Source organism: Chanos chanos, chromosome 5, assembly GCF_902362185.1.
Source record: "Chanos chanos chromosome 5, fChaCha1.1, whole genome shotgun sequence".
NCBI lineage: Eukaryota > Metazoa > Chordata > Actinopteri > Gonorynchiformes > Chanidae > Chanos > Chanos chanos.
In genome coordinates, this window is record NC_044499.1 from 23,724,153 (window position 1) to 23,747,133 (window position 22,981).

At 40.7% G+C, this 22,981-nt stretch overlaps 3 protein-coding genes across 5 annotated transcripts; 2 read left to right on the plus strand and 1 right to left on the minus strand.

Moving 5' to 3' along the window:
• Positions 1–2,877: 2,877 nt before the first annotated feature.
• Positions 2,878–7,658, plus strand: arf1 (ADP-ribosylation factor 1). Of its 2 annotated transcripts, none has more exons than XM_030773096.1 (5): positions 2,878–2,949; positions 4,511–4,689; positions 4,833–4,943; positions 5,451–5,575; positions 5,884–7,658. In XM_030773096.1, exons 2-5 carry the CDS (start codon positions 4,545–4,547, stop codon positions 6,043–6,045), a joined length of 543 nt encoding a protein of 180 aa, XP_030628956.1. In that variant the 5' UTR covers positions 2,878–2,949; positions 4,511–4,544; the 3' UTR covers positions 6,046–7,658. The 2 variants fall into 2 exon arrangements, with proteins under 2 accessions (XP_030628956.1, XP_030628954.1); XM_030773094.1 differs by having other exon boundaries at positions 2,885–2,972.
• Positions 7,659–9,850: 2,192 nt separating this feature from the next.
• On the minus strand, positions 9,851–14,219 carry c5h1orf35 (chromosome 5 C1orf35 homolog). The gene is made up of 8 exons (XM_030773091.1): positions 14,086–14,219; positions 13,035–13,185; positions 12,828–12,873; positions 12,636–12,715; positions 12,374–12,446; positions 12,122–12,201; positions 11,607–11,735; positions 9,851–10,147 (listed from the first exon to the last, which is right to left on the minus strand). Exons 1-8 carry the CDS (start codon positions 14,180–14,182, stop codon positions 9,886–9,888), a joined length of 918 nt encoding a protein of 305 aa, XP_030628951.1. The 5' UTR covers positions 14,183–14,219; the 3' UTR covers positions 9,851–9,885.
• guk1a (guanylate kinase 1a) lies at positions 13,555–21,799 on the plus strand. 2 transcript variants are annotated; one of them, XM_030773092.1, is made up of 8 exons: positions 13,555–13,588; positions 19,037–19,150; positions 19,772–19,813; positions 19,920–20,016; positions 20,246–20,384; positions 20,616–20,700; positions 20,877–20,962; positions 21,502–21,799. In XM_030773092.1, exons 1-8 carry the CDS (start codon positions 13,564–13,566, stop codon positions 21,529–21,531), a joined length of 618 nt encoding a protein of 205 aa, XP_030628952.1. In that variant the 5' UTR covers positions 13,555–13,563; the 3' UTR covers positions 21,532–21,799. The 2 variants fall into 2 exon arrangements, with proteins under 2 accessions (XP_030628952.1, XP_030628953.1); XM_030773093.1 differs by lacking the exon at positions 13,555–13,588 and adding an exon at positions 14,755–14,788.
• Positions 21,800–22,981: the final 1,182 nt, after the last annotated feature.

Below are 22,981 nucleotides of genomic sequence, written 5' to 3' on the forward strand. Positions count from 1 at the left end.
ACTGCCTTCACCTCTCCGCTGGCCTTTAGCTCTGATCTCAGGGATGATCTACCAAGTTTTTGATGAGGTGAATCAGATTTGCTAGTTAGTGCTGGACAGGCACAATATAGGTAGCCAGTCCACAGATTGTCCACCAGCAGAACTAGGAAACACCATTCTCAATGTATGGAGAACCTTCTAAGACAGCCTCACCCTGCTTACTTCTGAAGACTCTCCACTTATCTCCACAGCCTTCTCTTTTCTCATTAATGAACCATTATCTGGGGTCATCACTTTTTTATAACAGAAATTTGTGAAATTAAATGTAAATTGGACAAAAACATGATCCCTTATTTATAATACAGGCAATATATTTGCATGTGCATAGTGGGCTTGATGATACAGGGGAAAATCAAATGTTTAATTTAGCTTCACTGAGCCAAACTAGTGTTGTCATACTCACAGCAAACAAACATGCCCTCGGCATTTCTATAACTCTTGACATGGTCTGTGTTTTCAGCAATAACACAATGACAGCTGGCTGATATGTCACAAAATTGTCTTTTGTTTTTCAATGTGTTTGCTTGTTTTTGTTTTGTTCAGTAGAGGACTTTTTTTTCACATACTGTGTAGGTGAAAAAAAGTGCAGGAAAGAAAGAGAAAGATGAAACTGGCAATTATGGCTCACAGAAGGATGAGAGAATAAAAGCAAAACGGAGAGATCACAGGGACAGTAATATTTGGTACAAAAAAATATACTAGAAATCTGCCACATCTGGAGGTGCAATAACCAAAAACTCAGCTCCAGTAATATTTGGTACAAAAAAACATACTAGAAATCTGCCACATCTGGAGATGCAATAACCAAAAACTCAGGTCCAGTATTATGTAACTGGGTTACTGTGTGTGGCTCCTCTGCATGTTCCCTACCCACAGTGCAGGACTGTCCAATGCTGCATCCTGCACTGAGCAGCTCCCTCTGGTGGATGCAAGCTGACATAACCTCATCTACCTTCCCCATGGTCACAGATCTGTCCAACTCACTTAGCTAAATAGGGAGCTTGAAAAAATAGGAATTATTTTATGTTATATCAAAGGAATAAACATTGTTCTATAGACAGCAGATTCAATTTTTTATGACATGAATGACCTTGAAGAGTTAGATGATTTTTCAGACCTCCTCCCAAACCTAAATCCTATACCATCATGACGAACTTAGGTGACTATTAATAAAAATATTTGTAAAAAATTAAAAAGTGATGAAAGTTGACTTATTTAGTCTTATTAAGAACCCAGTTATACTCTCTGGAACAAATGTAACCTAATAGAAAACAAAATGTACTAACATGTGCATATGCAAAGGTATTTTAAAGATAAAACATACAAATGAGATTATTTTAAAGAAGTAATTTCAGTTTCAGTGTGAATCTTCTCAAGTTGGCTACATTTTTTTGTGTAAGTATCCTACTTGTACACTCTCCTGTCAATAGGCACCTGTTCCCTCCAAACACACAGGAGATATTGTACTGTGGTACAGTGCAGGAGTGATACTTTTGGGCCCAGAGAGGAGGTCTGGAGCTTCGCTCTTTGGCCTCCTCCCCCATAGTGGCAGCAGCTGCAGGCCTGAGACCGTGAGAATACCTCATGAAAAGCCAACTGTCTTCAAGAAACCCCTTGGCCTTGCCCTCAATTGATTCTGGTGCCACTACTGGTCTGACCACATGAATATGAGCTATTGTATGCAGGCGAGACATAATGTGAAGGACCAAAGGCTTGTTCATGACTCTGCCGAGAGCACCTGGAAAGGAAGGCTTGTTGTATTGATGCATCACTATAATGGTGTCCATTTTGGTTCTAACAAGGAATATTTCTCTAAAGATGCACAAACTGAATTGTATTGTTCAACTTGTTTCTTTTTGTTGTTGTTGTTGTTGTTGTTGTGGTGTTGGTGATTGTTGTTGTGGTTGGAGCTGGACGCTGTAGTCAGTGAGAACAGTGACATGATTCAATGCATTGTGCTGCTGAGTGTTCTCTATACAGCTATGTCAGCCGTAAGGCCTCTGATGTCTGACGGTATCCTCCCTGACTCAACTGATATTTGAGTCCCTGAGATGAGTGCTGTTATATGAACAGTCACTACACACCTAGCCACACGCGCGCGCACACACACACACACACACTCACTCTCTCTCTCTCTCACACACACACTCACAAAAAATCTTTACTCTTACCACCAGTCCTTCTTCAGTTTAAACTAAAATTACTTGTTATTGTTTACAGTTAATTGGATGGAAAAAACATAAACACTGTAGCATAAGTAACTGTTCCTTTTATTGCTTATGCCAGTTAGGTAACTTAGAGGAAAAAAACAGGTTTGCTTGAAGAAAGATAGCATAACAAGGTAGCATGACTGATATAATCATGTAGGCCTATTATTGAATCTACCGAAGAGCTCTTTTCTCTCTTTCACTCCTCCAAAAGTGCACTACCCAGGCGAAAGGCAAATGGCAGTCATTGTGTCAACCCACACTAAAACAGGCTATGTAACCCAGCAACAGTGACAAGTCTACCGCAATGACGACCTTTCATAATGATCCTAGTATCGTTTTCATTTGTGTTCTCTAAATTTAGTTGTAAGACTCCTTGAAAATCCCTGCTACTGGCTCATGTGAGTCTGGAGTTGCTCAAACTGGGATGATGAGAAGAAATGAGGCCGGGCGTTTTGCTTGCAATCGCGAAAATAAATGTTCGCGACATCTTCAAGCCATTGACAATTCAATGACAGTGGTCCTCCACCCCGCGGCGAGGAGAACTAGAATAGTAATGGTGAACTTGACCTGTCTTGCGGAAGTGACTCTACACGTTTTGACGTGGCTAAAGGTCCGCCATCTTGGAAAGGAAACGCCTTGAGGTTGAGGAAGAAACATAGGAGCAAAATTTAAGATATTCTTTAGATACTCCTGCTTCAAGGTATTTTTCCTAACATTATAGAGGTATGGATATTAAGACAAGATAAGAATTATTCTGGCATGTAAATAAAATAAAACGTGTTTGAGTTGTGTTTTAGAGACTTTTATATGCGTTGTAAGTTTCAGTGCGGCTTAGCACTCTGTAGTTTACTTATGTGCTAGCCAGTTAGCCAGCATTTCAAACTGATTCTGTTGGGTTTTTGCTAGCGACTTACATGCGAGGACAAGACTAATTTTGATCGATAGTTGCATACAGTTATGAATGTTTCAGAAAGTTTTTAACGCGACTGGAAGTTATTCAATCGGTAGAGTAATTTTGTCGTGTGAAAGTTTGTTTGCCACGGATGGCTGTCCACCAAGTTACTTATGACCTCGATAGATGTGTAACTTTGCTAACAGAACTGCAGTTGTAGTTGTAGTATCAAAGTCGGTACGTATTCTCGTCTCATTTAGGTTGGAAGTGCTTGTTTCCGTACCTGTAGATTTCCAAGATCGTGCGTCACAAAATAAGCTCCTTAGAATGTTACGGTAACTCTAAATGTTAGTAATGGAGGCTTCAGTCTGAGACATTATTTTTTTTGTTGTTGTTGTTTTTTTTAAACATATTGGAGTTTTTGAGAGTTTGTTAACCGAGTGTCAATCGCTCAGGCGACGACAAAAAGTGACAGGTCTACAGACGGAGCTTAAAATTAGGTAGCACTTGGTGACAGCTGATACCGAATGATTAGCGCTATCCAGGTTTTATCCCTGTATGCTAATGTTTTAATACAAGTAAGCAGAGTGTACACACTGTAAAAAACCGTCAGAATGACTTCTAAACTGATTCATGTGTTGTTGCGACAGTAGTTACATGCGGAGTCAAGAACAGGGAGGTTGCGTGAAGGCTTAAAGATCTGTACAGTATCAGCGTAATCGTGGCATGCAGATGAAATGCATCAACAACATACAAAATCAAGGGCTTAAGAACAGATGCCTCTGTGATCAAAGTGACACAAAACAGGAGTCTATTTATGGCTTTTGTTTCATGAATAAATGAGGTAACTGTAGACACATCTGCATTAGCTGGTTAGCTTGATATTGTTAAGTTATAAACTGGCAACATATAGGTATTTTATCGTAGCTCAGCCGGTGGCATAGCTGCAGACTCCACTTCCAAGAATAAGACGTGTGGTAACTGGTCATGACGCCTTGTTACTTAACTTTGGGACGAATGCCTCTTAGGTTCCTGCCTGTAATTGCTTGAAAATTCCAACTCTGTTATCCTTTGCGTGGTTATTTACTCAAGTTATCTGAATTTTTCTCACATTGTTTGTTTTTTCTTAAGCAGTTAAGATAAAAGTTTTAAAAGGGAATATTTAAACCATTTTTATACAGTTATGGGTAAATAAACTCTAGGAGTATACAGACTCCAAGTTCCAGGTAGTGACCTAAATGATCAATTGCAGTTAATTGTGTCTGTCACCAGAATGTCTGTTTTTCCCTAGTTCAGAAAGATTGATTTAGACATCTGTTTTGAGTGGATGAACCCTAGCCTGCTAATCCAACACGTTTATTTGGTCCAGATTCCAGCAGGAGGGAAGCTGTCACTCTCCAATCATGGGCAATCTTTTTGCGAGCCTCTTCAAAGCCTTTGGCAAAAAGGAGATGAGGATTCTGATGGTGGGGCTTGATGCTGCTGGAAAGACGACAATCCTGTACAAACTTAAACTCGGAGAAATCGTTACCACCATTCCAACCATCGGTAACTGATGTTTAGTTGTTTGGTATTGTCGGGTTCTGCTCTTTATCTCTAAATTTGTAACAAGGCACCACGTGGCAGCTGAAAGAATACACAATGTGACTGCGAGTTTTTATTTTGCACTGTTTCTGTGTGTTCTTTTCCAGGTTTTAATGTTGAAACGGTTGAGTACAAGAACATCAGTTTCACAGTGTGGGATGTTGGCGGTCAAGACAAAATTCGACCGTTGTGGCGTCACTACTTTCAGAATACACAAGGTAAACACATCTGCTTTGAGACTGTTGTTAGCTCATACGAAATCCTCACTGTAAACTTGGTTGAATGATTGATTCTTAACAGTGGGTTCGTTTGGTAATTTTTCTCTTGTTGTTGTTGTTGTAATTTTTTTTACTAGAGTCCATTTAACAAAAATTGTAGTATAATTTGTATATGTGTACAGTTATCCTAACTGTTGAATGAACATGTAAAAAACAGTTCAGCCTTTGTTCCCTACAATATTTTGCAAATACATAGTGTGTATAAATTTGTATATTGGACAAAAATATTTTTTAAATGTGAATTGTGCTGTATGCAGTTTTCTGCAAGAGAAAAGACATGGGTCTAATTACCGTGATAATATATATATTACTACAAACATAACCATTCAACTAACCTGTCAAAGACCTAGTCCTCAAACATGTTTTCAACATACAATAAGGCATTTCAGTGCTGTTGGAGCTCTTCCCCCATAAATGTTCTCTCTCTCTCTCTCCCTCTGCCGATAGGTCTGATCTTTGTGGTGGACAGTAACGACCGGGAGAGAGTGAGTGAAGCTCGGGAGGAGCTGATGAGGATGTTGGCAGAGGATGAGCTTAGAGATGCCGTCTTATTAGTCTTCGCCAACAAACAGGTATGCCAGTCAAGATGATAGTAAATGTCTCAACTATTGCTTTCCAGCAGATTCTTCAAAACCACGCCACCCTCTGCTTTTCGATTGTTTTTGTTTTGGACTCTGATGCATTCAGTGTTATGACGTGAGGGCTTAGTGATAAGCCAAATAAGGTGCATCAGTGTATCTGAAAAATTAAAAAAGTAACTCCGTACGGGCCTTTTTTGCCTTGAGATACAAACTGAGAAACATACAGATGTGTCTGAGGGCTATTGGGAAGTGGTGGTTTATGTGTAGGTTTAACCTGTTGACCTGTCTCACCCTCTCAGGACTTACCAAACGCCATGAACGCTGCAGAAATCACAGACAAACTGGGACTGCACTCTCTGCGTCACAGAACCTGGTACATCCAGGCCACCTGTGCCACCAGTGGGGACGGCCTGTACGAAGGACTGGAATGGTTGTCAAACCAACTCAAGCACCAGAAATAACCCCCTCATTTTCCCTGTCTCTCTTTTTTTTTTTTTTCCTTTTTTTCTTTTTCCCTCCAGTTAGTCAACCTCCTCAACACTTGCTCCTCTGTTGCAAACTGAGTTCCTTTTGTGGTTTTGTAAGACGACAACAACAGTAATAAACAATGTGGAGGCTTCTTCTAAACCGCATAACAGTAAATAATAAACTGGTCACATCCTTTTATGTGAGGATGGAGGCCAAACATTCTCTTAAGTCTCGAAAGCTGTCAACCCTGTTATTTAATGTAAATAATCAAGTTTTTGAGGCAGCTGATTGAGCACTCTGATGCAACGTGTACCTTTCTTGCCTTTCTTCCTCTGTCCTGTCCTGAATCTAACCATGCTGAACCAGCGTATAGATCAAGCAAAAAAAAGGGGGGAGGGGTTAATAATGATACATTAAGGCCTGTTCAGATTTTTTTTTTTTTAATTTCAGATTGCCTTTTAAAAACTTTTGCGCTTAAGATATGAATTACATGTACTGTAAAGGGAGGGAGTCCTTTTTTCCATTTGTCTGAGGTTTGAGAGAGAGCAGAGGAAGCCAACTAGTACAAACACTACCTGCTACAACTGTGCATCCATTTTAGAGGGAGAGTTTGTAAAACCCAGTGGTTCACCTGTCTGTCAGCCGCTGGCGCTTGTGTCCTGTCTGTGCTGCTTTGACAGTGATCTGACATCACGTGGTTCATTCAAACTTCCAAATCCGTTCTCTCGTATGTTGACTCTCTGAGTGAAGAGCAGGCTTCAGTGTACGGGAAGCTCCTGTCTCAACTCTTAGCCATACTCTGTGGCCAAGCATTTGGTTCTGTAGCCTTCAGCCTTTCTCGCCTTTAGCCTCTTACCTGGATGTTGGAGATCGTCACTGCCTCAGGTTAATCATGGTTTGCCTTTGTAAGAAACAGAAAGAAAGAAAAACTGATATAGCAAAATGCACAAGTATCCAAGGGTTGTGTGGTTTTTGTTTTGTCTGGATGTGGGGGGTTTGTTTACATTTTTAGTTTTCCGGATCATCTGATCACTCACTCTGTGCCAAGGGGTTTCGGACATGTGTGCTAACAGCCACCACTATAAACCTACGCCACTGAGATGTCGTCTGGGCACCTCATTCTCCATCTCAAGCAGAATCTTGTATACAGTTAGGAAGGATGTCAGGGAGATGCCTTAGTTTAGGCCTGTTGCCTTCATATCTATGAAACCACATCTTAGGTCTGTTAATAGCAATACTAAGCCAATCTGATCTCAAGAATGCCTTTATAGTGGTAGTAGTGCTTGATTTTTCTGGAGTCGCTTTCATGGGGTTTACTAATGTTATTCCACAGACAAGCATATCGTCCCCCAGTTTTACTGGTCAGTTTGTACATTTGACAAAACTTGAAGCCACATTTATTTTTGGGGGGGTTTTTTTTGTTTGTTTTTTCCCGTTGTTCACAAGAATGCGTTAGTTTGATTGACACTGTTAAAACTGCATCAAGGGTGAGAACTGTATGACTGTATGTGAATCTTTTATTTTTCCTTTAGTGTTACTTAACATGAATGTTTTATATGTAAACTTTGCTCTCATTTTGACAAAAAAAATTTAATTAAAGACATTAAAATAAAAGCTGGCTTTTTGTCAACTCAGTGTTTCCTTAATTGCACTAATATTTCCCTCTAAGGGTCAGTATGAATGTTGCACCTTTGCAGTGTAAGTCTCTATCTGTCTCCCTGTTTCAGACACATTTTGCCAGATTTGACTGGTTTTACATGGACTAGTTTACTGCAGATTATCCCTACATTGTTGTAAAGTTCCGGAAGGGTTTATGGCTAAGCCCACGTTCCTCAGTGTCTGAGTTGGTCATTCCTCGCATTACTTTAGAAGCCTCTCAGACTCGAGGCAAACCTCACACATGGGTATCACAAAAGCTCAACATCCCAATATGGGAACCTGTGTGTATAAACACACAATCTCTGGGGGAAAAAAGTGATCAATTTAGGACTAGTTCATGTGTCTAATCATGATACAGTTGTGCCTACAAACCCGCAACCTGTGTCGAAAAGCCTTGAATTTGGAAGGGGAAAAAAATGAAACTGGAAAGCGCTCATTGGCCTTTTCTTCTCAGCTGAGGGTCATAGTTTGTCTTTAATGTGTTTGACAGTTACTTTCATCTCTGCCCCCAGTGCGACAGAGGCTACTCTGTCAGAATGCAGTCAGCAACAGGCCAGAGAAGACCATTCACCCCATGACTGTACTCACACAAGACTTTCATACACACACCTGTCACACAAAGTCACCTCAAGTCTCATACAAAAGTGTGCTTTGGCAAGAAAAAAAGGAAGATGTAGTGTGTGCTAAGTATGATACAGGAAACATTGTTCATCAGCTCTACAACATCAGATTCTACAACAAAAGAAAGCAACGACACACTCTCCTTATTGCAACACCTGTATTAATCAACAATGCCTCAGGTTTTCAAGTCAGCATAGTTCCAAAACACTTCAACTTTTAAAATTTCATCTCTGAAAGCTATATTAAACTGTGACAATCTCTTCCAACACTGAAGTAGAAGCTTCTCTTTAGCATTATTCTCTCTCTCTCTCTTCCATTCCATTCCATTCATCTCATCAGCGCCCCAGCATCCACTCTGCCTCTCCAATGTCATAGTCTCTTTAGCATGTGACAAATGGGAGTAAGAGGGCCTGTGTGGTCAACATGCCTGGCCTAAGCACCTATGTGTATGTGTATGTGTGTGTGTGTGTTTGGGGAGCAGGACAGGACAAGGGGGAGGGAAAGTAATCTAGGACAACGTTCCTTTGGCCTGATTAGGCTGCCATGGATAATGCAGCCAAGCCCATAACGCATGGCAGGACAGCGCGAGGGTGGGAAATGAGGGGTGTACTCTTTCTCTTTTTCTTTCTCTTTCTCGCTCTTCCTTCCAGGGTGGCTTTGTGTGAGGAGCTCCTGCTGCTCCTCTGACTTGGGCCTGTGTGTGGCGTTCCAGCCCGAGAGAAAGGAGCGGCCTGCTTTTTCGCACTCGTCTTTTGTCCTGGCTTTGCTCTTTTTTTCTTTTTTTTTTCATAGCGCAAACCACCTCAGGTGCCAGCCAACAGATTGCCCCTAAAACCCCCACCCCACACACCATGCTTCCTTTTCAACGCAATTCAAACACAAATGCAAACACTCCACTGCCTTAATGGCTACTGGAGTACATTCCAATGGTGCCTCAACAGTCAGAGAACAACACCCTGGAAAGGAAAAAAATAAAAAGAGAGGGGGAAAAAAAGAAGAGAGCTAAGTTGATTGAGAAAATGAAGAAGAAGAAGACTGAATGAGGGATGAATAAAAGGGTATTGGAGACTAAATCTGTGAATGTCACATTAAACATAGCCGTCTGAGGCCTGTGTATGCACACAGCCGGGTTGGTCTGTATGAAACAGGTTACAAAGCCAGTGTCTTCAGTAATATGTACACATAAAAAAAACAGTTCATTTATTTCAGATTATATACAAAAGTGAGAGCATAGTGAAGGAAACACTGATCAGACAGCGTCGCTCTTTTGATTGCTAAATAACTAAACAATTTCTAAAACTCTTACAATGCCCCCCTGATCTCTCTTCACAATGTGGACTTACTAACCCTAATCCTAACCACAGCAGGGTTTTTTTTTCATAGTGCAAACCAGCTCTGTGCATTAATCTGAACCCAGGTGTAAGTCCATCTAACTGAGGTGGAAGAATCCACTAAAGTGTCACTCCACTCAGGTTGGGGTCTTTTTTTCGAGGGTAAAGTCCACAGCGTTGGGCATTTGGTGCTGGTGCAGGTGGGGGGGGGGGTGGGAGGAGTCAGTCGTCTGAATCTGTGTCATGTCGCCGCCGGTGGCCTTGTGTGGCCACTGCATGGGGAGACCTTCGGCGGGCAGCATGGCCCGGGTCACGGGACCCCCCGTCGGACGACGAGTCAGTGTCGTGCCTGCGACGGGGGCGCTGGACTGGTGGGGAGGGGGAGCGGCGCTTGGCCTTTGAATGGCTGTCACAGCCCCTGGCTCCACTCTGACTGCTCCATGATGGATTAGGACTGCACTGGTCCCTCTGCTCTCTTCTACGTCTGGGGAACACAAACACATGCCCAAATACAAATATTAGTGGCTGATAACGCCATGAATATATGTATATATGGTTATTGTACATATGGCATCTATGGTATGGATGTGCTCATATACGATTACTGTACAAATATTACACAGTGTGTGTGTGTGTATATATATATATATATATATATATATATATATATATATATATATATATATATATATATATATATATAAATATAAATAAAAGGTATCTATGGTGTGGATGGATATATTCATATTTGATTATTATATGTGATGTGATGTAATCAGGTTGAAATTAGGTTCTGTTTCCCTGTTTTTCACGTAGTTGGAGTGAACAATAGCATTGTCTCACATCAAGCACCCACCAGCACTGATAATATACTCAGCCAGGAAACTCTCCAGATTTTGACACAATGTCACTTTGTTCTTTGATATTATCGCTCAAACCATTCATCTGGCATTCCTGGTATTTAATTTTTCTGCACCTAAACTCTTCCCAGAAAATTCTAAATGATGGAATTATTGTAGAACTAGGACTCTGATGAGCCAGAGGTGAAATGAGGCAGACCAGGACTTTGAGAGAGGTGTTGTTCCTGAGGGCTGGATGGAGAAATACTATGCTAAGACAGTGAGGTAAGTGTGCCCACAGAGTGCACTTACCACAGAAAATGGCAAACATCACTCTGAATTAGTCACATGGGATGGGAGACACGCTTTCAAGGACAGTCTTCCACATGTGCTTTATTCTTTATATTTGAATTCGTTTTAAAGGTGCACAGCGCCACCTATCCACTGTCTCTGGGATAGAGACTGTGAATACCAAAAAAAGAATAGGTAACAGCACACCATGACGAACACTGGATAACACCAGTTTCTGATGACTGGACACTGAACATAATCTGATGTCTGGACACAGTGCTCTACACAAAAGAAATCCATGGCAAACTTATGCAACAGCTGCACAGTCTGACTTTTTTTTTAAATCTACAGCTCAGACATTAGTTCTCAAACCTACTGCTATTACACAGCATAAGGAGTCAAGTCTACTGAGTCAAGACCAGTGAGTCAAATCCAGGCAATCTGACGAATGCTGAGTCAGGTTGCTGAGACAGACTGTGGCAAAGACTGGGGCTTTGGAAGAAGAGGGTTGATTATCCATTTTTAAATGATTATAGGTTACTAATGATGATTATATAAATGATTCAAAAGAAGAATGAAGTTTGATGATACAGAACCATATCTTCCCATTTAAATTCTTGATGTTCCTGACGTAGACTATGAAAAATCAAGAAGTTCTGCTTGACAGGCAGCTCTTGGGAAATTCTAAGGTCAAACCAAAACCTTCATGAAATGGGAATTTAGTGCCCCCAAGTGGAGAAAACAGGCAAATGGACTGATGCATCATCACTTTCATTTTTGACTACAACTGAAGAAAGAGTGAAGACCACGTACCTTTTACTGTCACTGTCTGACTCCGAATCTGAGGAGTACTCTCTTTTCCGATGTTTCTTCTTTTCCTTTTTCTTCTTTTTCTCCTTTTTGTTCTTTTTTTCCTTCTTGCTTTTCTTGTGGCTTTCATGTCTGGGGATGAAAAATAAATATAAAGCATATAAAAATGAATACAGCCAACCACTGAGTGAGTACTAAATAACAGCAGTTTACTCAAATGATCAACAACTGTGAACACTGTTTGAAAAGAACATCCCAAGGAATCCAAACAGAAAATAGTTTGGATTCCTCAGATTTCAAAATCTGCGAGAAACGTCAAGATGGTTCTAATGAGTGTTAATCTCCCTAACACTTTGAAGGAGTGTGGAGCACAACACTGTCAGCTTTATACCAAATATTACAAAAAAGACAATAATTAAAACATGCAAAAATCCCGCGGTTTTATTTTTAATTTATGACACTCTTCTGATAAACTCTTGCAACCCATTACTTTTGGTCAAATGGTGTGTATTCTCTACCTTTTCTCTATGTCTTCTTTCTGTATGTCCTCTAAAGTCTTTTTAATGGTTGCGACGGGAGGGCCGTCAGATTTGTGGTGCTGTGAAAATGAAAGGCAGAATACAGTCATTTTAGTTAGCATGTAATAGTATACATCAGTATAATCAGTATACAGTATAAATCCATCAACAATGATTCATCCACTACCAGATTACAGCTTGATTCTCTGTGTATACATTTACAGACACTTTCAGGATTCTGGGAATATTTACCGTAAAGACCGGCAGGCCCAGTTTAACAGCTTCTTTTTCTTGCTGGGACAGAACCATTTTCCTTGTTCCTGCACTAAAAACATAAAACAATTATTTTTACTCAGATTACATTTTAAACAGCTAATGACTGGTACCTACAGCCTAAAAAGAAAAGATAAACAAAAAGCCAGATATGATCATTCAAAAGGTGGCAGAAGGATATTTTGCAGCTCATGTGTTACATTAGTGAAGAAGACTGTCTGAATTTGTCCATTTTGCATACCTGGAGCTTCCTAAGCCAGACACCCTGTCCACATCACGTTCATCTCCACCACCCTCTCTCCTGCACACGTCCGCCAAGTCCTAGAAAATGAACATGGAAAACCTGAATTACCTCAGAGAAAAGACAGGCAGAGAGCAATAACGCAAATGGTGTTAGATGGAATGTCAGAATACAGCAGGCAAAGAGAGATACCTCTTTCGTAAGTCCAGTCGGTTGTCTCTTGACACTCTTGTGCCCCCTAAAATTGGCAAAAACATTTTATTTATTCGTAAAAATCTGAAAGGGAAAAATCAAGCAATTTTAGATAAATACAAGTCGTGATCATTACTGCTGACATTATATTTTGCCATTATTCGAAGTTTCCACGTCATTTTTTCTTCGCATAAAATTTCAACTCACAGGGCTGCCATCATAGCTTCATGCTCTGCCTCGCGCACCGCCGCGAGCTCCTGCTCCTTTGACAGGGACGCACCGCTGTTTTTCCCTTTGGCATACCAGGTTAGGTCTTTCCCCTTCTGCCACCGACCAACGGGTGCCATGAGCGAATTTCCTGTAAAGATTATTACACGTACGCACTGAATAAAAAGGGGCATGTCCTCAGATACAAATGCTGATTAAGTTAAATCTGTCCAGTGGAAACACGGAAGAAGGTGAGAATACTTGACTTTAAAATTGAATGAATGACAGAGTTCGTGAAATCTAAAACTGCTAGTGTGATTCTGCCAATAAAAGGAGCCTTTGATGCGCCAGTAGCGTAATTCGACATCCTTGCGCTACAAAAACAGCGTGACTCTCCTTGGCAGCAGTGTGGAGAGCGTTAGCTACTGCATGCCAGTGGTACACTAAACTAACTGGCAATTTCCGTAATACCGACAGAGTATTGGCGTCAAATAGACATAATATATAGGGGAAACTAAAAGGCAATGTGATGAGAGACGACACAAAGGGAAAGGGTAAGTTCACAAATTTAACGGCCAGAAGCGAAATCGCTTCGTCCACGTCTCCTAGAAAAACACGTAACGGTACCCTCATCAAGATAAACGCTTCGTGGACTTGACTGGCGAGAAAGCTGAGTTGGCACACAGGCGAACAAAATAGAAGTAAATATGTAAATTGGCACCATTTTGTGATAGGTCAAAGTGGTATCTGAAATGACTTCCTTAGCTTAATATTGGCCGTCTCGTGGTGTATTTTACGTTAGCCAGCGTACTTACTTTGTTCGCTAATCTAGGATATGGATAGTTTGTACATTCAACCTGAGTGTCCATGTTGGTTAGATTGTCTTTTAGTAACTATTAACTATGTTACAAGTAACATTAACGTCTTGTTTAGTATATGAAGCCACATTTTACCAACCAATTGACAAAGCGGAGAACTATAAGGTTGTGAGGAGTTGAGATGCAGTTGCCCGGGCTGTCTTCCTAGTTAACTCGCTAGTCATTTCACTTACCCAAGTAGTTTTCACGGTGTTTGTCGGTCTTAACATCATCCCAGCGGAACTGATCTTGACCTCCCCTTACTCCTCCAGATCTGGACGACCCAAACATTGTGTCTTTCAGGCTTGATCTGTTAATTAACTTGAGGTTTTTTTTCAGTTTGCTAGGAGGCTTAACACGTGTGTTATCTCTTCGAGGCCTTCGCTTAGTGAGCTAGGTTAGCTAGCGTAAGAACTACGCAAACGGTAGATGTTCCGTAAATGTCCGTTCAGCTGTATAAAGTCGGTGTTAAGTGGTTATCTGTAAATATTTTCAGGAATTCCGTATAGAACATGTTTCATAATATTAATTCACCAGTGTACAGTTTACAGAAAAAATTGCTCCTAAAATGACTATCCTGGAACAGAGGCTACGGCTTGTTATTGTGGCAGCGAGCTACAGTACTGGACAGATATGAAACGCATCTGTTTGTCTCGTAATACAGGTAGTGGTAAATCCAGACGTCGTATACTTTTGTAAGACGCGCGCAGCTCTTAGACGTTTGTGGGTGAACCCGGTTTTGTTTTGGCTCCTCGTGATGACGTGCGTGAACATCCACTAATGGCTCTCACACGGAAGGCAGTTACTTGACGGAGTAGAAACGTTGGAGACGTTTTCCAAGTCCTTCTCCACATTCCATCCCGATGTATGTGAGGTTTTTCTCCAGGTTTTTCTCAGGTAAGATGGAACGATATACTGACTTGGCTGATGTGAGTTACAGGAGTAGGTGAGGTGTCCATTACGCTGCGCGGGTTGCATCGCCCGGTGACCGATACCATCCTTATAATATACTGTCTGGCGAGGAGAAATTCTGAATGTCTTTAGTTTGTTGAGCCTCCCATGTTTGTTTCGTAGAGGTGCTTTCCTGCCATTATTCCCTGTTTGTCTGATTTAACATTTGACTTTGAAAATAAGGTGTCCTAGCGTCTTGTCCGTTTCTCAGTGAACCGAATGTAGCCAAGGGAACAGACGCATCAACTCCTCAAAGAGCGATTGAATTGTCGCATATAGGCCGTGGATGTACAGACTGTGCACTTAAGTGGTTTAGATGGTCTAACTGTGAACAAATTCAAATCGTTCAGTTTGCAATCTCACATATTAAACACGGTACATTTAATGAATGTCACTTGTCTGTTGGCCTTGACATTGACGTTTTTGCTTTATAAATATATCTATAATGTATCCGTACTTTATATAGATTTAATAATAATCCATATAGGTTTAGTAGTGTCTAGATCGCATTCATCTAACATGGAATTAGACCTCGTTTCACAGCACATTAGATTAATCTAATAAAGAAGTAAGTAATCTCACATGATGAAAGGTGGGTCACATGTAGATATTGATCACATGTCAGGGTAGCAGATGCTTCCTATTAAAACTCAGATGTCAGGTTACGCACGCGAAGTTTTTTTGTCTTTGTTTCCATGTGATTTTCATTCTGTGTCTAGTCTTTCTCTGTCTCAATCATTCACCATTTCAGACAGTGAAGGAGGTTGAAAAACAGATTGCAATTTACTGGAGGACCAAGAGATGTTAGTAACCCTCAGTGGTTTATAATGACAGGATCAAAGTCAATGTCAGACAGAGGTCAATGACCTATTGGTATGTGGATCTGATCTCTCCTCTATAAAAGATATTAAATATGCTTTAGTCACGAGCTTGTTTAAAGTACGCCCATATTTGGGGCATTCCATTACAGTAACTCGGGACTGGATACACGTCCAATAAACAGATACATACTTTCGATTCCAGTTTTTACCACTGGAAAATAAGTCCAAACATCTACGGACAGCATGCAGTTTTCCATCTTTCCACATGTGACATAACGGCCTGTGATATCTTTTCAGCACTAACAGTTAGCCTGTCCATTCACATGGGGCATTATGGCTGCTCAGGTCACATAGCACTGACTTTGACGTGGAAAAGGAGCTGTGAGGATTTCTACCACTGACACAGTCAAAAGCCTCTGTCACATGCAGCTGTAACAGAGAAAGCTCCCCTCACACAATATGCACCATCCCCTTTCCACCACAACCAATGACAGAGAAATCCTCCCTGCTCATGCTGTTGTCAGACTACTCAAGTCAAGAAAGATGATTAGATTTATAGGTATCAATTACTTCCAAAAACCTTGGCAAAATAATAATGTTACATTATGCTTGGACCAGAACTTTTTTGCTATCCCGCTTTTTGCTTTTTTATTATTTCAGTCATGATCATAGATGTTCATTTGAGGATCTAATGATGATAAGGGCTTTAAATGGGATGAAGCGACAGAGATTCAAGCTAACTGATTGAGAAGTGGTTTTGTTTTGACCACAGGGATCTGTGTACACTAATTTGTCGCAGTAGTGGTTGATTACTCTGATGTCAGCCAGCTCTTGCACGCAGCAGGTTTCTCAGCGCTGAATTAACATCAAGTGTATTTATATGTTTGTCTGTTTATATGTTTGTCTGTTTGTTTATGTCCCGTATGTTCCTGTAGGTTATGTTGTTTATCATGGGGGGGTATTTCAAAAAGCAGGTTTAGTGGAAACCCAGAGTTAGTTAACTCAGAGAAAGTAGTAAACCTCCTAATAGAAGAGCCCTATGGCTTCATTCTCCTAGCAAAACAAAGCCATAGAGCTCTTCTGTTAGGAAGTTTACTACTTTCTGAGTTAACTAACTCTGAGTTTTCACTAAACCTGCTTTCTGAAATCCCCCCATGATCTAGACCAGTCATATAAACACTCTCAGGTTTCACTTTCCACTGATGAATTTGCAGTGTGCCCTCTCTCTGTCACGTTAGATGAAATATAAACAAAAACACCGCTAATTTACGATGTCAGCTGCAATAATTTTTGTGAACTACACTAAAGCAATGGCATGAACAAATGGCCTGTAATATCCTCTATTGATTTTCTAAAATTTTTTTAGAGACATTTGATTAGGTGGAAAGCCAAGTATTACCGGTTTGTTCCCACATATACTAGCAAAAGAGTCCAAAGTCTGTCACTACTGGTTTGGCATCCTTTTTGAACTGAGCAATAGAGCAGATTCCTGTCTGCCACTCAGTTCCAAATCATTAGTACAATCAGAGCTTTGCTGATTTTACAGAAGGCATTGTGTGAGGTTTTTGACACCAAAGGAGCATTCGGCAGAGTTGCTGTAAGTCCCGCCCCCATAGACCTCTTTCTCTTGTGTCCATTTGAGAAGAGAACAGTATTGAATACAGCCATTTCTTCTTTGCTCTGCCCCTTAGCACTGAGAAATGGTCGAGTACGAGACTGTTACTGGCGCATTTGGTGAAAGTTCTCAAGTCCGCGTCATGTAGTGTTTCCCAAACCTGTCCGTGAAAAAACCCTCAGACACTGAGCCGCGTGGTGGTTCCTTTCAAGCGCTTACCACACCTGACTACCTGGTCACCTAGAAAAATGGAGTCTTCACGTAGCGGAGTCGAAACGCAGGGACTGCAGATTTGGTTAGTGACTGAGCAGAAATCCAGCATGCATGTCTGCAGGTTGGACTGTGTGTATTTATTACAGGTAAATCAAGGAGATCAGCCCATGTTACGCCCTCCGGTTGAGAGGGAATAGCAACAGACACAACCTGTCTGCTGAGGCTGTGTGATTGGCTGGGACTAAGACATGGTATCTGCAATATCACAAAACATACTGGCTGCATAGGCTGCCAAACAGGTTTCTCATGCAGCAAGCTGATTGGTGGAAAACATACATATACATATCCCCATTTGTCTATTGAGTGGTTTGTTCTTCCTCATACACCCATCGTGCGGGAAGGTAAGGAAATATACATTTGCTTTATCTTAAATTTTCCATTTATTCATTTAGCAGTCACATTTATCCAAAGCGATCTTGCAGAGAGGCGGAATACAAACCAAACGCTGAAGAGCTGTCTGTGGCTTAAGTGCTGTTGTTAACTTCTGTATTAGACCAGATACAAGAGCAAGACGCGTTAAAGGAAAGTAAGAGAGTGAACTACAGACAGATACAAATGGGTCTATATCCCTATAATCAGTGTACCTCCTCACATAAAGTATCACAAAGATAAGTGCCGAGTAGTACCCGTCGCAGAGGGAGGAAAATCTACTTTCTGAAAGTAAAAAAAAAAAAAAAGCACATGGCAGTCATTGTTTAAATCCTTTTGCAAGGACAAATAGTTCTTAAATAATACAGGGAGCAGGTCTACAGGATGGGGTGTAAATGAATACAGGGAGCAGGTCTACAGGATGGGGTGTGAAGTAGTGACTGGTGTCCTGGTGCAAAATGGTTTAATGCGACCAAAGCAAGCAAAGGAGATTATGAAAGAGAGTTGGACAGACTGAGAAGGAACATTCTTGTGGTCTGTTAAACTGGAAAAACAGAGCCTGGTCTTATTTTTGGAGATTTGTTGTTATTATTTTCTTTTTATTGCCTTTGTGTGTGAAGTCCTGTGTTACTATGACAGGAGTGAGATGCTCGTTAATGAGGACAAACAAGTGCTCTCCAATCAGTGGTGTGGAGTGAGTTTTCTTCCATGGCAGCGAGTGATAATGAACCCATGGGTGTTGATTGGGTGCTGTCTGAACATGCCCCAGTCAAAGGCCACTGATTGCAATTCTCTAAATAACCTGAGGCCCACTTAGAGACCCCAAAATAACACTTTCTCGCCCCTCATTTTTGAACGTTTTGTTATGCATATTGTCCCTATATTGAATAGATCTATTTAGTTCTCATTCAGATACAGTTATTCTCTTAAAAAAAAAAATTAGTTTTTAGCAGCATATACTTGAAGTGCAAGGCTTTGTATTTTTCTTTTCACGGTCACATGATCACATCCATGTGTTAGCTGCTTTATTTACATGATACCTCTTTTTTTTTCCCTCTGTCCCCTGCCCTCTTCTCTCTCTCCTCCCCTGATCTCTCTGCGGTCCGGGCGGGGCAGTGATGGCAGGACCGAGGCCTGTGGTGCTGAGTGGGCCCTCAGGGGCGGGCAAAAGTACCTTCCTCAAAAGACTCCTCAAAGAGTTTGACGGCGTCTTCGGTTTCAGCGTCTCCCGTGAGTGCTTCACAATTGCTATGAACAGCTTCAGCCCTCAAACTGCCATTTAACACTGACATAGAATAGTCACTGATTGCCTTATATTGTTTTACACACTTTCCCAATTACTAGAATTGGTGTTGTAAAAGATAATGTGGAGCAAATCCATGTGTGATGCAAGATTAGAAGTGTGACCAACAGCGAATGCACTGGTTATTTATATTAAACATTATAATTATGTATTATGTGCTGAACGGTATCTAAATTGCAAAAAAAGGTTACTGAATACTGAAATAGCACAAACAGTGAATTTCCTCTTCAACTCATTCATTTTCAGTTTCACTCATTCTGCAGTCGCGTGTGTTATATTGAGAGTTTGGGCAGACGTTATTCAAGGGTGTTACCCTTTTCTAAAGATAAGTGAGCTGTAGTAGGTACAACTGGCAGTATTTTACCAACCAATTTTTGATGACACATTGGTAACTGTGCAGTCACAAGAGTCGACTGTGATTATGTTTACTCGTAGAACTAGCTCTGGAATGTTCCAAACAAGACACTGATGGGTTAACACTTCTGTTCCTGCTGATGTGTTGCCCCAGTACACTAAAGTATAACCCAGAATCCTCTTCTCTCCAACAGATACAACACGCAACCCCCGTCCAGGAGAGGTGAATGGCAAAGGTTGGCATGTAGAACTATCCAGACCATACAGTAAAGATACATTCTTGAAAAAAAGTATCCTATTTTCATCTTTTGAAATTCTGTTGTTTTCCCCCTTTTGTTGTAGATTATCACTATGTGACCAGGGAGGTGATGCAATCAGGCATTGACAGAGGGGAGTTTATTGAGCATGCAGAATTTTCAGGGAACATGTATGGAACAAGGTAATAACTCCCCCTGCTGGCGACTGATGGTACTCTCAGTGTCAGTGCCATAGCTGAAGCTTATGATGCATTGTATGGAATTATTAGCACTTTGGTTTTGTATGGGTTTTTTTTTTCTGTTTGATTTTTTAGAAGAGGTTCTAACAGGTTTTACTGTTTAATTAGACTGTTGAATCTGATTTAACTGACTGAAAAGGTGTTGTGTCATTGATGGTGTTGTGTTTAACAGCAAAGCTGCTGTCCAGGATGTTCAGGCTAAAAACCTGATCTGTATCCTGGACATTGACATGCAGGGGGTGAAGAACATTAAGAGAACAGACCTCAACCCCATCTATGTCTTCATCCAGCCTCCATCGATAGAAGAGCTGGTAGGAACTAAAGACTAAAGTGAAGAGATTTGACTCTTCCCTTACTCCGCCTATCCAACAGATTACATGCATATTATTTTCTTCTTTTTTGATTCTTTCACGTTTCTGAATGAACACTTAGTATCACGCACACTCTCTTTAAAATTAATGTCTGTATTTTTATAACATATAACAAACCAAGGGTTTGAGGTACCCCTTCACTGACATGACACCGTTGTGTGTTTCCTGTAGGAGAAACGCTTACGGGACAGAAAAACAGAGTCTGAAGAGAGTTTACAGAAACGTTTACAAGCTGCTCGTGTGGACATGGAGCTCAGTAAGCATATTCCCAACCCCCACCCCCCCAAAAAGACTAAAATAGACCCAAAGTCTGTGTGGAATTGATTTACTGTTTTCAAGTACAGATTTTTTTTTCCCCCAAAAGTGTTCATTATATGTGGGTTTTTTTTATTTGTTTTGTTTTGACTGGAGCATTTTCTTTGAATGCACTAGGTAAGGAAACTGGCCTGTTCGATGTTGTCATTGTTAACGACGACCTTGAGGCAGCGTATGGGAAACTGAAAGAAGCCCTTCTGGAGGTAAGAGTGTAGTATTGAGACAAATGATAGTGATCGTTTATTCATTTGGATAAGAGAGCAAGATGCCATGAAACTTGCCTGCTGAGAAGCACAGTGACATCCACACAAAAAAGAGAGGATAAACACAAAAGGGACACCCCCCAACTTTACTGTCCATTTGAGTTGTCAAACAGTTGTCTTTAGGGGTACACACACACACACACACACACACCCACACACACACCCTCTTCAGCCCACAGGGATTCACAATAAATAAGATTTGTTTGCATTAACTTTACTCATTTCTCAGCTCTGCCTCAGTGCAAACACAATACAAATACAAATCACTATATAAGGACCTAATAACACTTATATAAATCCGTTACACTATTGAGTCGTGTAATCACAGAAAAATTTAGGTTGAATGTATTTGATTTTTTTTTTTTTTTTTTACTGTGACCTAAAGCTTTGAGACTTACTTTGAGAGCAAGGACTGAACCTAAAATCCTTTTAGTAATGAATTTGCCTTCCTTGTTTTCTTGTCTCCTTTCAACTAACAGGAAATCCAGAAAGTCAAAGACACCAATTAGGCCTTGGTAACACAAAACGTACTGACCACAGCACCACTCCAGGCACTCCTAACATCGTCCATACCGGAACATTCCGTCACAGACTGGTCCCTAAAGAACCACGGGAACTTAAGCTTAGTTGGACTTTACTCTTAATGCAGCTGGACAAAACCTGCAGGGTAAAGCTATTCCATGTTTAGTAATTCATTCAAATTATAAGGATAAGGAGACCATTTTTATGCTACTTTTATACCTTGATCTAGTGATTTAAAACCCTCTTTTCGCTAAATATTCTCTTTTCTTTTTTTTAAATTTTATTTCAGTGTAGTGTCAATAGCTTTTTGTTGTTATTGCTTTTTGTTTTAAAATACATACACACAAAGGGACTCCACACACCTCTGATCCAACCAGCAGTGTGTATTCATGCAGCTCATATGGAACATTGTCACTCATTGATGCTACTGTTGGTCTTATGATATTAAAAGCTCTTAATGCTGAAGTCATGAAGCCTTTCACAGCACGGCAGAAACCTAGGCGTTTCGAAACCTCAGAAGACGTCTGTTGCTTCACAGTGGACAGCCCTAGTTCCCTAAGATAGCCTTTCTGGTATTTCTTTGAACTTTTCTGTGGGAATTATTTTTTCCTCTCCCATAAAAACATGTGGAGCATGCCATTGGTTGGCCTGTCCAGTTTACCTGTACATACGAATAGGCACAATAAGAATAAGAGGAAGTGTACAGATGAACGTGTCGTGTTCATTGTATTCGTTTTGTCTTGGTTCTATTATTCAAATACTGCTCAGTTTCCCTGATTTGATCATGGCCTACTTCTCTATGGTGTTTGACAGGCAGCTATCAAACCCAGTCTGAACCTTGGATTATGACAGTTTTCCACATCTCCCAGCACCACAGCGGTTTTCACATCTTTTCTACCATAGGGAAGACCATTTTTCTCCCATAATGCAGCTGATCTCAGGAAGTGAACTCGGTGTCTGTCTGTTGCATCTGTCTCTGCCCATAGCCGTGAATGGTCCCTCGAATGAAAAGACTCATTGACTTGGAATCAGTAGATGCACAAGTGTGGTCACATTGTGGCTGCAGTTGGTTTTGTTCCTGTTTGTTTTATTTTGTTGAGTTTTTTTTTTTGTTTTTGTTTTTTGGGGGTTTTGGCTCCTCATGCTTTGGAGATACAACCTGACAAAAGTCAGCGAGAATAACCAAGGAAAGGGCCAAGATCTTTCCTTACTAATTGTTAACAGCAAATGTCATGATTTCAGAGCATTTTTACAAAACACAACTCTCAACCAAACAGTCTGTACCTGCTGCTTTTGCATTCTTCTACTCTTTTTATTTGGGGGGGGGGGTGGGGGGGGTGTTTGTTTTTGGGGTTTTTTTAACTATAGTTTTTTGTTTGTTTTTGTTTTGTTTTTTTACATTTTGCATTTCTTTATAGACGTTTTAATCCATTTTAA

Bases quoted from the DNA above. Each gene is read 5' to 3' on its own strand.
- arf1 (XM_030773096.1), top strand. From the start codon at position 4,545: ATGGGCAATCTTTTTGCGAGCCTCTTCAAAGCCTTTGGCAAAAAGGAG. The intron at 4,690-4,832 runs GTAACTGATGTT...GTTCTTTTCCAG, and splicing joins TACCACCATTCCAACCATCG to GTTTTAATGTTGAAACGGTT. The intron at 5,576-5,883 runs GTATGCCAGTCA...TCACCCTCTCAG, and splicing joins TAGTCTTCGCCAACAAACAG to GACTTACCAAACGCCATGAA.
- c5h1orf35 (XM_030773091.1), bottom strand. From the start codon at position 14,182: ATGTTTGGGTCGTCCAGATCTGGAGGAGTAAGGGGAGGTCAAGATCAG. The intron at 12,874-13,034 runs GTGAGTTGAAAT...TGCCAATTTTAG, and splicing joins GAAGCTATGATGGCAGCCCT to GGGGCACAAGAGTGTCAAGA. The intron at 12,716-12,827 runs GTATCTCTCTTT...TTCATTTTCTAG, and splicing joins CGACTGGACTTACGAAAGAG to GACTTGGCGGACGTGTGCAG.
- guk1a (XM_030773093.1), top strand. From the start codon at position 14,755: ATGTATGTGAGGTTTTTCTCCAGGTTTTTCTCAG. The intron at 20,701-20,876 runs GTAAGCATATTC...TGAATGCACTAG, and splicing joins TCGTGTGGACATGGAGCTCA to GTAAGGAAACTGGCCTGTTC. The intron at 20,963-21,501 runs GTAAGAGTGTAG...TTCAACTAACAG, and splicing joins TGAAAGAAGCCCTTCTGGAG to GAAATCCAGAAAGTCAAAGA.